This window comes from Marmota monax, unplaced genomic scaffold (genome assembly GCF_021218885.2).
Source record: "Marmota monax isolate L192 unplaced genomic scaffold, Marmota_monax_Labrador192_F-V1.1 WCK01_AAM20220418_F8-fsc00028, whole genome shotgun sequence".
NCBI classification, from domain to species: Eukaryota; Metazoa; Chordata; class Mammalia; order Rodentia; family Sciuridae; genus Marmota; species Marmota monax.
Window position 1 is genome coordinate 12,707,162 of NW_026694779.1, and position 13,117 is coordinate 12,720,278.

General features: G+C 38.2%; 1 protein-coding gene across 4 annotated transcripts in view; it reads left to right on the plus strand.

Moving 5' to 3' along the window:
- Positions 1-13,117, plus strand: part of Cntn3 (contactin 3) — a 332,030-nt gene that overhangs the window by 173,024 nt on the left and 145,889 nt on the right. For 3 of the 4 annotated variants that reach the window (XM_046425549.2, XM_058573015.1, XM_058573014.1), the window contains exon 5: positions 10,173-10,268. The exons of the other annotated variant lie outside the window; for it this stretch is intronic. In XM_046425549.2, coding sequence (XP_046281505.1) covers positions 10,173-10,268 — 96 coding nt within the window. The remainder of the gene's footprint in view (positions 1-10,172; positions 10,269-13,117) is intronic. 4 annotated transcript variants of the gene reach the window in all.

Genomic DNA, 13,117 nt, shown 5'->3' on the forward strand with positions numbered 1-13,117 from the left:
TGCTCCACGTCCTGTCCTGCCTCCACCTTCCCTGAACACTGGCAACCGAGGGATTCTACAGATATCGACTTACAAAATTTCAGAAATAGAAGACAGATGAGCAGTTGTTAATCTTTCTCTTTGTTCCCGGGGGTGGAGTGTATTGATACTTCATTGCTTTTTATTACTGACTAGTAATCTACTAGCTATTAATCTTCTCTGATCATTACAAAGATCGACTGTGTCAGTAGCTCATTCCTTTTTAATTACTGAATAATATTCCCTGGTGTGCAGGCACCTCTGTTTGTTTGGTCATTCATCCACTGAAGGACATCTGGGTTGTTACTGGGAATACTACAAATAAAGACATGTGGATGTTTGTGTATAGGTTCTCAGATGAAAATGTAATTTTCATTTCCCTGGGATAAATTCCCAAATATGCACTTTCTGGGTCCTTTGGTGGTTGTGTCATTACTTCTTTAAGAAATTTCCAAATTGGTTTGCAGAGTACCTCTAGCATTTACCCTCACATTAGCCACGTCTGAATTGCTCACTTTATCCCCATCTTCTGCAGGACTTGGTGATGTCACTGTTTTTAACTTTAGCTGTATGGGGAGGTGCACAATTATAACACATTCTGGTTTTAGTTTGTATTTTCCTGATGCCTGACAACATTGGGAATCTTCATACACGTGTGTCCTCTACAGTGAAATATCTGTTCACATCTTTTGTTCATTTTCTAATTGTGTAGAATGTTTTACACGGTTGAGTTTTTTAAAATCAACCTTTTATTGGTACATTGTAATTATACATAATATGGGGCTTCATTGTGATATCTTCATACTTGCACATACTATAATTTGTTCAGTTTTCCCCAAGAGCCTCTCTTTTCCCTTCTCTCTTCCCTTCCTCTTCCCTCCCCCCATTCCTATCCCCCTTTCCTCTACTCTACTGGTTTTCTTCCTATTTTCAAAGACATATCCTTTTGTGTAACAGAGGCCTATAGTATTTTTGAAAGCATTTGAATGACTCTGTATTCTTTTTCCTTTATTTTAAGACTACTTTACATGACATGTATTTGTTCTATTTTAAGACTTATTTACTTGAAAGATTAGGTATCTTATTTCTTCACATGGAAAACATTCATGGAGACCTGATATGTACGTGTGAGGTAAAACCTGTAGCAGTAGCACATTTTTGTTTTGTTCTGTATAGAAACATGAAAAATGCAGTATGCAGTTGTCAAACAGAGCTGTTAATATAGTGGAGTCTTTTATGATAAGATGATGTGACATTTTATACAAATATGAAAACCAACAGGCTGTTCCTTATCCATGAACATTGTACATTGAGGAGGATACATCATATGGTATTAAAACATATGACATCTGAAAATTGCTAGGAAAATTTTAAAATGTATTGACTGAGATCAAAATACCTCAAAGGATGCACCATGCTGCCTTAGCACGCAGAGTGCTTTGAACCAAAGGACATTGGAAGGGCCTCAGAAGCAGGGTCTCTCTAACCTTCTTTTGACTTCCTGTCTCCTGCCCCATTTTTGTCCCCTGAAGTGAGGCAAAGAAACCACAATTCCTCTTCCCCAAGGCTGTGCATGTGAATTAGAAGTCCTCTCCCCCAAACCAGCCATGAAACCTAGAGTTGCTACTCTCTCACCTTCTCCTTGGGGACCCTCATTTTAGGGAGACTTTCCCCCAAACCAGGGAGAAATTTTGTTACATGGAGATACCAAGGAATATCAAAAATAAACAAATAAACAAAATGAAAAACCAGGCCTTGATGGATCTCCCGAGTTTATTACCTTTTTTAAAAAATATTTACTTTTTAGTTGTAGTTGAACACAATATCTTTATTTCATTTATTTATTTATTCATTTTTGTGTGCTTGGTGCTGAGGATTGAACCCAGGGCCTTGCACATAATAGGTGAGCACTCTACCGCTGAGCCATAGCCCCAGACCCGAGTTTATTAACTTTTGATAATGCCAGTGTTATCCAATCATTTCTACATGGCTGTCCATTTTTCATTGAACCTAAGAGTAAAAGTACATAGTTCTCTCTGGGGATTTATGTCTCTATGTAATGTTTTTATTAGTGTATCATCAGTATATGTAGTATACATATGTGTTGTTTCATTTTTACGTTATCATGATTGCATGAAATAAAATCTGGGATGGCATTAAATTAAAAGACACACAACAAAGAAAATGAAAGTAAAGGGAGCCTACAGGAATGGAGAAGGTCTTCACCAGCTGCTTCTCTGACGGGGAATTAATATCCAGAATATACGAGGAACTCAAAAACTTAGCACCAAAAATAAAAAGGACTCCAATCAATATATAAGCAAAAGAATTAAGGAGACACGTCTCAAAAGAAAGGATGCAAATTGGCTAACAAATATATAAAAAATAAATGCTCAATATGTCTATCAATCAGGGAAATCTAAGTCAAAACTACATTGAGATTTCATCTCACTCTAGTTAGAAGGACAGTTATTAAGAATATAAATAATAAATGCTGGCAAAGATGTGAAAGGAAATGTATACTCATACATTGTTGATGGGACTACCAAAACTACTTTAGAAAACAGTATGGAGGTTCCTTAAAAGACTGGAAATAGAGTCACCATGTGACCCCGCTGTCTCACTCCTTGGCAATTATCCATAAGAACTGAAGTCAGTACACTATAGCAACACAGCTGCATCAATGTTTATAATAGCACAATTCACAATAGCAAAGCCCTGGAACCAGCCCAGGTTGCCTACAGGTAGATGAATGGATTAAGGAAATGTGGTTTATATTCACAATAGAGTCTTACTCAGCCATAACAAAAGAAAGTGAAATTGTGGCATTTGCTGGGGAGTTAAGGGAACTGGAGAACATTATGCTAAGTGAAATAAGACAGACTCAGAGACTCAAAGGGCAAACGTTTTCTGTCACATGCTGAAGCTAGACCAAAATAAGGGAAAAAATTGGGTGGGGCGATTCCCTGAATATAGAAGGGTTATCAGTGGAGTAGAGGAAGAGGATTGAGGGGAAGGAAGGATGGATAGGAAAAGAGAGGAACCATGGAATGGAACTGATGAGATTATGCTACGTGCATTTATGACCATGCCATTGTGGGTTTCACTATGGAGTTTTGAGAGGCCTCACTTATTTTAGATATTCTTTCTTTATTGAACAGCTGTTTTTTAAACATTTTCTCCCAATCTGTAGCTTGCTTTTCGTCCTCTTCATGTGGAGTTTCACTAAGCAAATGCCTTTAGTTTTGTTGAGATCCAGTTTACTAATTTTTGTTTTTGTAAGCCATCATTTGGTGTCACATTGAAAAACTCTGCCAGTTTCTAAATGCCAAAGACGTTCTATATTATTCTCTAAAATCCTGTAAAAATTCTGTGCTTCCATATTTTACATTGCAGTTCACGATCAATATTGAGTTAATTTGTGTTTCTAAGTGACATTTAGGTCAAAGTTCATTTTTTTTAAACTGCAATTGTGCAGTTTCTTCTGCAACATTTATGACAGGCTGCCCTTCTATCAAAATTACTTTGTAGCTTTTCAAAAATAAGTTTGACATGTTTGTTTAGGTTTATGTCTGCATTTTGTGTCTTGTTGTAAAAATCTACATATCTCTCTGTCTACCAATGCCACCCTGTCTTGATTTCTGTAGCTGTGTGAGAAGCCTTAATGTCAGGTAGAGTGGGTCTTTCCACTGCATTCTTCTGAGTCAGGATACTTTTTAGCTACTATAGTTTCTATGGCATTTACTTTTTACAAATTAATCTCATAATGAGCTTGTGTGTGTACAAAATACGTTTTTTAAAAAGCAACTTGTTTGGATTTTAATAGGAATTACATTAAAGCATGTAGGTGACTTGGCAGCTATGCAGAGTTTAATAATGTATAAATATGTCTTTCCACATCTGTTGTAGTCAGCTTGTACATCACTTGACCAAAGTACTATACGCGAGAGACACAAAGGATGAAGAGCCCAAAGGATGAAGTACCCTTCCAGGGCACACCCACAGTGACCCTCCTCCTCCCACTGCACCCCACCTGCCTATAGTCACCCCAGTCAGTCCATTCAAACCAAGATGGACTGATGAGGTCACAGCACTCCCAGTTCAATCATTTTATCTACAAACAATTCTGCATGAATACAGGAGCATTGGGGGACACCTCAAATCCAAACGATGACAATTTGTTTAGTCCTCTGTGGTGGTGGTGGTGGTGTTTTTTCCTTTCTTTTTATCAGCATGTTATCCATTTTAGTATGATGATCCTTTGCTTGTTTTATTATTTGCATAAATAAGTATTTTTCTTGGAACAAGTATGATTTTGAATTTTAAATTTTGATTTCTGAATATTCATTGTTAACATATAGAAATTATATATCCTGTGACTTACTTAATTTAGAACTATGAGGTGTTTTTTTTTTCCTCAAATTTCTTCAGGTTTTCTATTTAGACCATCATGGCATCTTAGATGAGAGTAGTTAATTCTTTCCAAGCTGCATGCTTTGTTTGCTCCACTTGCCCTATTATCACAGTGGTTATAGCTTCTAAAACTACATGTTGACAAGTGGCCAGAATGGGCATCCTCATTGTTTCTGGTATTAGGAGAAAACTTTTCATTCTTTTGCTATTAAATATGATGGTAGTTGTAGTTCATTGTAGATGCTATTTATCGAGTTTGTTTGTTTTCAAATTCTGCATAATTAGAGTTTTCAGGATAATGGCAGTACTTGCCATAATTGATAAGGCATAGAGAAAACTTTGAGAAGTTTCTAGCCAGTAAATACCTTTTCATTTAAATTTTTTATTAGTGCATCGTAGTTAGATGATGTGGAGTTTCTACATACATGGAGTATAATTGACTCCACTTCAGTCCCTGGTGCTACCCGGCTCCCTCATCTCCTCCCTCCTCCTGTTCCCCTTCCTCTACTCTACAGGTCTTCCATCTATTCATTTATTTATAGTTTTTCATGAAATTATTGCAGAACTCTTTCTGATACAATTCTGTCAAATTTTGACCATTTACAGGTTGGTTTTCATTCAAGTTGCACATCTAATTTGCCCGTAGGGATGGTTTGAAACTTTTTAGATACTTACTATGTCTTTCCCTCACGGTCCCAGGTGTTTCAACAAAAGTGGCAAAATCTTTATATACATTGACTAGGACATATGTGTCCCTTTGTGTCTCTGCTTTGCACTGAGAAAATACGTGCAAATCGCATAAATCAAAGGCATTCCTGTATATCAGCGACAAATCCTCTGAAGTGGAAATGAGGACAACCACTCCATTCACAATATCTTCAAAAAAAATAAAATACTTGGGAATCAACCTAACAAAAGAGGTGAAAGACTTATACAATGAAAACTACAGAACCCTAAAGAGAGAAATAGAAGAAGATCTTAGAAGATGGAAAAATATACCCTGTTCATGGATAGGCAGAACTAACATCATCAAAATGGCGATATTACCAAAAGTTCTCTATAGGTTTAATGCAATGCCAATCAAAATCCCAACGGCATTTCTTGTAGAAATAGAGAAAGCAATCATGAAATTCATATGGAAAAATAAACGACCCAGAATAGCAAAAACAATGCTAAGCAGGAAGTGTGAATCAGGCGGTATAGTGATACCAGACTTCAAACTATACTACAGAGCAATAGTAACAAAAACAGCATGGTACTGGTACCAAAACAGGCAGGTGGACCAATGGTACAGAATAGAGGACACAGAAACCAATCCACAAAACTACAACTATCTTATATTTGATAAAGGGGCTAAAAGCATGCAATGGAGGAAGGATAGCATCTTCAACAAATGGTGCTGGGAAAACTGGAAATCCATATGCAACAAAATGAAACTGAATTCCTTTCTCTCGCCATGCACAAAAGTGAATTCAAAATGGATCAAGGAGCTTGATATCAAATCAGAGACACGCCGTCTGATAGAAGAAAAAGTTGGCTACGATCTACATACTGTGGGGTCGGGCTCCAAATTCCTCAATAGGACACCCATAGCACAAAAGTTAATAACTAGAATCAACAAATGGGACTTACTCAAACTAAAAAGTTTTTTCTCAGCAAAAGAAACAATAAGAGAGGTAAATAGGGAGCCTACATCCTGGGAACAAATCTTTACTCCTCACACTTCAGATAGAGCCCTAATATCCAGAGTATACAAAGAACTTAAAAAATTAGACAATAAGAGAACAAACAACCCAAGCAACAAATGGGCCAAGGACCTGAACAGACACTTCTCAGAGGAGGACATACAATCAATCAACAAGTACATGAAAAAATGCTCACCATCTCTAGCAGTCAGAGAAATGCAAATCAAAACCACCCTAAGATACCATCTCACTCCAGTTAGATTGGCAGCCATTATGAAGTCAAACAACAACAAGTGCTGGAGAAGATGTGGGGAAAAGGGTACACTTGTACATTGCTGGTGGGACTGCAAATTGGTGCAGCCAATCTGGAAAGCAGTATGGAGATTTCTTGGAAAGCTGGGAATGGAGCCACCATTTGACCCAGCTATTCCCCTTCTTGGTCTATTCCCTAAAGACCTAAAAAGAGCATGCTACAGGGACACTGCTACATCGATGTTCATAGCAGCTCAATTCACAATTGCAAGACTGTGGAACCAACCCAGATGCCCTTCAATAGACGAATGGATAAAAAAAAATGTGGCATTTATACACAATGGAGTATTACTCTGCATTAAAAAATGACAAAATCATAGAATTTACAGGGAAATGGATGGCACTAGAGCAGATTATGCTAAGTGAAGCTAGCCAATCCCTAAAAAACAAATGCCAAATGTCTTCTTTGATATAAGGAGAGTAACTAAGAACAGAGTAGGGACGAAGAGCATGAGAAGAAGATTAACATTAAACAGAGATGAGAGGTGGGAGGGAAAGGGAGAGAAAAGGAAAATTGCATGGAAATGGAAGGAGACCCTCAGGGTTATACAAAAGAACATACAAGAGGAAATGAGGGGAAAGGGAAAAATAATACAAGGGGGAGAAATGAAGGTCAGTAGAGGGGGTAGAGAGAGAAGAGGGGAGGGGAGGGGAGGGGAGGGGAGGGGGGATAGTAGAGGATAGGAAAGGTAGCAGAACACGACAGTCATTAGTATGGCAATATGTAAATCAATGGATGTGTAATTGATGTGATTCTGCAATCTGTATATGGGCTAAAAATGGGAGTTCATAACCCACTTGAAGCAAAGTGTGAAAGATGATATATCAAGAACTATGTAATGTTTTGAACAACCAACAATAAAAAAAAAAGATAAGGAACAAAAAAAAGAAAGAAAGAAAATACGTGCAAACCACTTATTTGGTGAAGGAAAAGCATCTAGAATGTGTAAAATCCCTCAAAACTAAATAGTGACAATACAAGCAAACATGCTAGCCAAGTGAAAGGTGAGCACATGATGTGAGTAGCTGTTTGTGGCAGAGGGTACTTGGCTGGAACAAAAGCACATGAACTGATGTTCAGCGGCATCAGCAGCCAAGGAAATACAGATTAAAACTTGAGTTACCACCGCAGTCTCCTGACACCTTTGCCCTCCATTCCCCTGCCAACCCCTGCTCTTCCAAGCATCTTTCACTCCTGGTTAAGTGTCCATCCCTCTGGGAACTGAGCCCCATTGCAGCAGGTGCCATTTAAAATACAGTTCTTGGCTCAAGTCTGCCTCTAGCCAGGCAGGGCTCTCCTTGCAAGGGAGCCCCCGTTGACACCTTGAAAACCTGGCACCCAGTAGGCTGAAGTTCAGTGGGCTCAGTAAAGGCCTGTTTAATAAGTGACCTTTTTTCTGTCTGTCCTCAGTGCTCAGCTGGTGCTTAACAAACAGATTGCCCAACTCAGAGGCAATTTCATACATTGCAAAAAAATTGAGGTAGAGTCTAATGTACTTAATCTGGATTGACCCTCATATGTCTTAATGGGAAACCACAAAATGATATTTGGTGTGGGTTATGGTGCAGCTGATGAGCTTATTAAAATTCATATCTCTGGATTTAACTCCCAAGCACCCTAACTCACTATTTTTGAGTGATTTTTGGATACTTGCATTTTTTAATAAGAATTGTAGATAATAATTATGCAGGTGATCTGTGGACCATGCTTTGAGAAAAATAAGATGTCAGGAGATGCTGCTATATAGAAAAAACAAATCCACTGTAATCACAGTTCTTTGCAGTCAACAAAGCCCTGCTAGGCATGTTGGAACCACTGTAATTAGTTTTCTTTGCCATACTTGATGTTGATGTCTTATGGGGCTGGCTGTATCAGGTGTCCTAAACAATCTACCTTGGCCTCTCATGTATCAGTATAGTGTTTAGACCAGTGACAGATCTGTGCCATTCAATATTTGTCCCTAGGCAAAAGATATTTACCTTTTGGGGAAACATTCTTGGTTTATCTAGAACTTTTTTCCCCCCACATTCTATCTGAAATCCATGATGGCAAACTTTCGCAATGTGAAATTCCATAGCAGTAGGCAATGAGGATTTGGGCAGGAAAAAAAAGCAATGAGGATACATATTCAGTTGCAAGCAAAGTAATCTTTGGAAATTAGTTTTTCATGAATAGACTAGCTTCTTACATGATAGGCTTCCTTAGTTTACCCTTATGGAACATTCTAACAGTCCAAGTCTTCAATTCCAACTCAGTTTTTCTTCATGAGCCTCTGTGTTTTAAGAATGTTGTGTTTCAGTTATAGATTTAAGATGATTTCATGCTGTGGTGTCATATCACTTCTTCAGGTAACCTCTGATTAAAGTAAATACTCTCCTTACTTCTTTTCTGGGCACCCTTAGGAGTTTTGCTGAATTGCTGTACTCCATGATTATGACCTAGCAATTTAATACTATTTTTTTCCATACCCAATATATTGGAATGCATAGGCCTTCTTATTTCCCTGTGATGTGCTGATTTATGGTGCGTAGATATTTATAGATCTCCAGATTGTGGTTTTATCCATTTGGAGATAATTAGTTTGCTTTTTTACGCTCTTCAAAGAAAATTCAAAGTTCTCCAAGTTGTATTCTAAAATGCATGTTGTGCCTTTCTTGGTGTGGCCACCACTTAGGCAGTTCATATCAACTCTTAAGAGCTTCGAGTAAATATGTTCTTTCACAAATTGATAGAGCAGTGGTTCCAATATAGCAAGTGACATCATAGAATACCTTAACTGTTTTAATTTACAAGTATTCTTTTTTTAAATTGGAGTTTGGAGAAATGGTAAAGCTTTCTTCCTTTTTCCCCCATAGACTTAAACTTTTTTAAAATGAGGAAATAGAATTTCTCTCTCTGTAATTTAAGATGGAAAGTATGAATCAGTATTTGCTGTCCTGGATTATCATTGGGAGAAATTCAATGTTTTCTAAAAAATGACCACTGTTAAATAAAAATAGTATTCGCATTTGATTGTTATTTTTTAAAAAACTTTATTAAACACTTGAAAAAAATCACTGGGGATAATAAAAAGAGTTCATATTATAACTATAAATAAAAATGATTATATGGATCAAATTCACTGTTATACTTTGAGTTATTTTCCAGTGAGATATATCTTTCACAAAACCCTCCAGGACATGCAACAGAGAGGGCATGCACCCCAAAACTGAACATTTTAAGATCTCTTTGTAAATAACAATGACAATAGGTAGAATAAAGTTTACCTGGACTGTTTATGATCCAGTATTTCAGGGATAATTTGGACAAATTCAGGAAAAATTCAGGAATAATTTGGTCATTGTGACAAGATGAAGCCAAAATTCTTCCTGGCCTGGTGGGTCGCTAAGCAGATGTGGAAATCTTACTCTATATATTGTTGGGGGAGGATACTTCATTTCTTCCCTTGAATTGTGTTCTCATTTTCACCTGTACTTTGCTTTTTGGATGGTGGGCATTGTCTTGATGCTAACCCAGTATGTGAGCTTGGTGGCTGTATATTCATATTGAGTTCCTGGTTTCCTAGAAGCCATAATAAAGAAATCAAAATCCTGTTTTTCCTCCTGAAGGCAAATATTCTCCTCTAGAGGCTTCAAAATTGTTTTCCAAAAGACAGGAACATCTTGGAATGAAAAATTGAATTTTCTTTTCTTTTTTTTCCCTGAAATTCAGTTTTTTTGTTTGTTTGTTTGTTTTCGAATCAGATCTTGAAAATTTTAAAACCAAAATGAGAAGTGCAGTGTCAGTGCGCGAAGGCCAGGGCGTCGTCCTTCTCTGCGGGCCCCCGCCACACTCGGGTGGTAAGTAGCGCCCTGCTTCTGCTTTTGTTATTTGCTAAGTTTCAGGGCAAGGCCTGCAGCAGTCACAGTGATATTGCTTCTGTAAATTACTCTGAGAAACCTGCTAACCCAAGCCTTAGATTCTGTCAACTGAGTAAGAATGTGAGACAGTCTACAAAAGATAGTCCATCCAGAGAAGTTTATAAACTCAATTTACACATCCTAACAGGCAGGGTCTCAAAGGCACGAGAGATCAAATCCATTTTGATTATCCAACAGTGCTGAATAATACTTTATTCTTGCACCACTATTATTATTAGCTTTAGACCATGATACGGATTGAAGTTTTTACTAGCGATCATCCTCCTTCCCTCCCTCACACACATATTCACGCAACAAACACAGAGGACGGCACCAATCACAGAGTATGTGCCTTGTATCTCTGATATCTGTATTATGTACACATAAGTATGATATATGTGTGCACATTCACATCATTTTCATTGGACTGCTAGAACTGCAAATTTTATGCTACATTGGTATAAATTGAAATAACACTGGTCTAAAGGACATTGATATAAATTGAAATGTATTGCTAGAAATTCAGAAGCTAAACAGCATCTCTACCCAGGGTGAAAATGAACTTTAGCACATATGAAAATAATTTAATTAGCTCCCCAGTATGTGCCTGGAGTGCTGGTTTGATTTTCCTCTCCTGCTTACTGTTGTGAACATGGTCACTTGTGGGAACAAAGAGGGCATTATTAATGTATAAATCACTGTTCTCCGAGAAATAAACACATTCTGTTATTGATAGGATGAGAATCACAGAGAGATGAGTAAGTCAGGGAAGATCATTCTGACCAAAGATGAGACTGAGAAAAACCTTCTTCATGGTGAAGCTTATTCAAGTGGAAGTACTATGGATTTTATTCTATTTTGTTTATCGATTTTGATCTTAAACTCTCCTCCTAATTATACACACATCTCCCATCTTCATTAACTGGCCATGTAAAATCTGTGGGCTGATTGGAGTCTGCGGGTTGGGGCTCAGGTAACAGGATTTCCACCATGTTGGCTGGCATGGGTCTCAGCTTCTCTAGTCCACAATAGTAGTATAGGCTTTTCCAGAATTCTTGAGGGTCCAGAACAGCTTTAACTTTGAGGTAAGCATAGGGTCTTTTGATGGCAGATAAATGTAACTGGGGCCAAGAAATTGGGGGGGGGGGTTACTGGCTCTCATAACTGGACTGCTCAGGTGGCCTCAGGTAGCTCTGTATGTATGGTGTACAAAGATCTGTGCCACCCAAAGGACTTGCTGCTGTGCTGTGGGGGGCAGTGGGGGGCAGTGATGGCCTATAGCTCTTAGCCATACAGAGCCACTCGCCTGTGGTCACCCCTTCAGCTGGCATCTGATATCTCAATAAGGGGAATGTGACAGGTCAGCCATTTTTGACTGATGCTAGGAAATTCTGATGGCAAATATTCAATTCACGCCTCCTGTATGATGGCCAAGTCTCTGATGGACCACATCACAATTCAGTTTCTTTGCCTCCTCCATTCTGCTTCTGCATGCTCCCATTCTCAGGTTTCATCATTGATTAAAAGCTTTTCTTCCAAATTCTTTTCAAGCATCTGCTCTTGAGAGTCCAATGTGCTAGACCCAGGGTCCAACCAATCCCACATACTATTTTTGTTCTCTGCTCTTCTTTCTCTGTGTTCGATACTTTCCTATGTGCATTTCTTCTGGAGACAAAGGTGGCACCTGGCTACTGCAGTCTCTTCCCATCCTTAATACTGATGACCCTAATGAACTAGATGTTTCTCAGTGGCTCCTGAGACTCATCGATTGAGCCTTCTCCATGGGGTCATCCATGCAGCTGAGGAACAGATGGGTTCCACCTACTAGTGAGCATTAGAATGAGAAAAAAAAAGCAGTTTCTAGTAGAAAAGAACCATTTTATTATGAGAAAAGAGAGAGGGAGATATGGTAGATAGAAATAAAGATGACTAGAGTGACACCTAGAAAGTATCAGAATAATTTAAAATTATATTGATCCAAAGCATCAGAAAATAATAGCTGGATAATCTTTTCCATGGAGAGTTTTAGAAACATTGACCCAATTTAAGCCTCTGGCTGAGTGATCTTAGTTCAATAAGTTTATGATTGTATATACCCATTGTTACAAAAGGAAGGAGCTTTTGTTGGACTAAGCATGTGCAGAGTGAATAGTGAATGTTTTTTGAAAAGCTGTTGGATGAATCATGATGCAAAAGAAGAATCTTTTCTAATGTTACCAAACTGGAAAATGTTGGTCAAGCCCAGCTCTCCTATGTAATGGCATCCTGATTTACCTCCGCCTTTAGAGGTTCCACATGGCTGTCTGTTCACTTTTAAAGCACTTACATGGGGTGACTGTGGAAGTCTAGTTAGATGATGGGTAGAAAAGGAAAGACATCTTCCCAGATGTGACAGATTCACCCTTAAGAACTTGGAACATGCAGGAGAGAACCAGTAGCATAAGCCCAAAGCATTCCTTCCCCCAAGCTAGATTGTACAGGAAAGGTACCAAGGCTTTAGGGGCAGATTTAGATGCAAAAAAATGTGATTCTCATTGATCCAATCTCCCTCATGCTGAATGCTCACAATTCGTATCCAAGGTCATTACACATTGTCTTATGGGCAACTGGAGGACAGGCCTATGTCAGCAGTTGCTTTGTATAATTACACAAAGCTCATTTATTACTGGCAGTCAGTAAATATCAATTGAACAGTGAATGCACTCATGAAATGAATAAATGAATCCTCTTTTAGATTTGGACAGTTATAAATGCTTTGTTGAAAATCTACAGGAAACTCCATTTCCCAA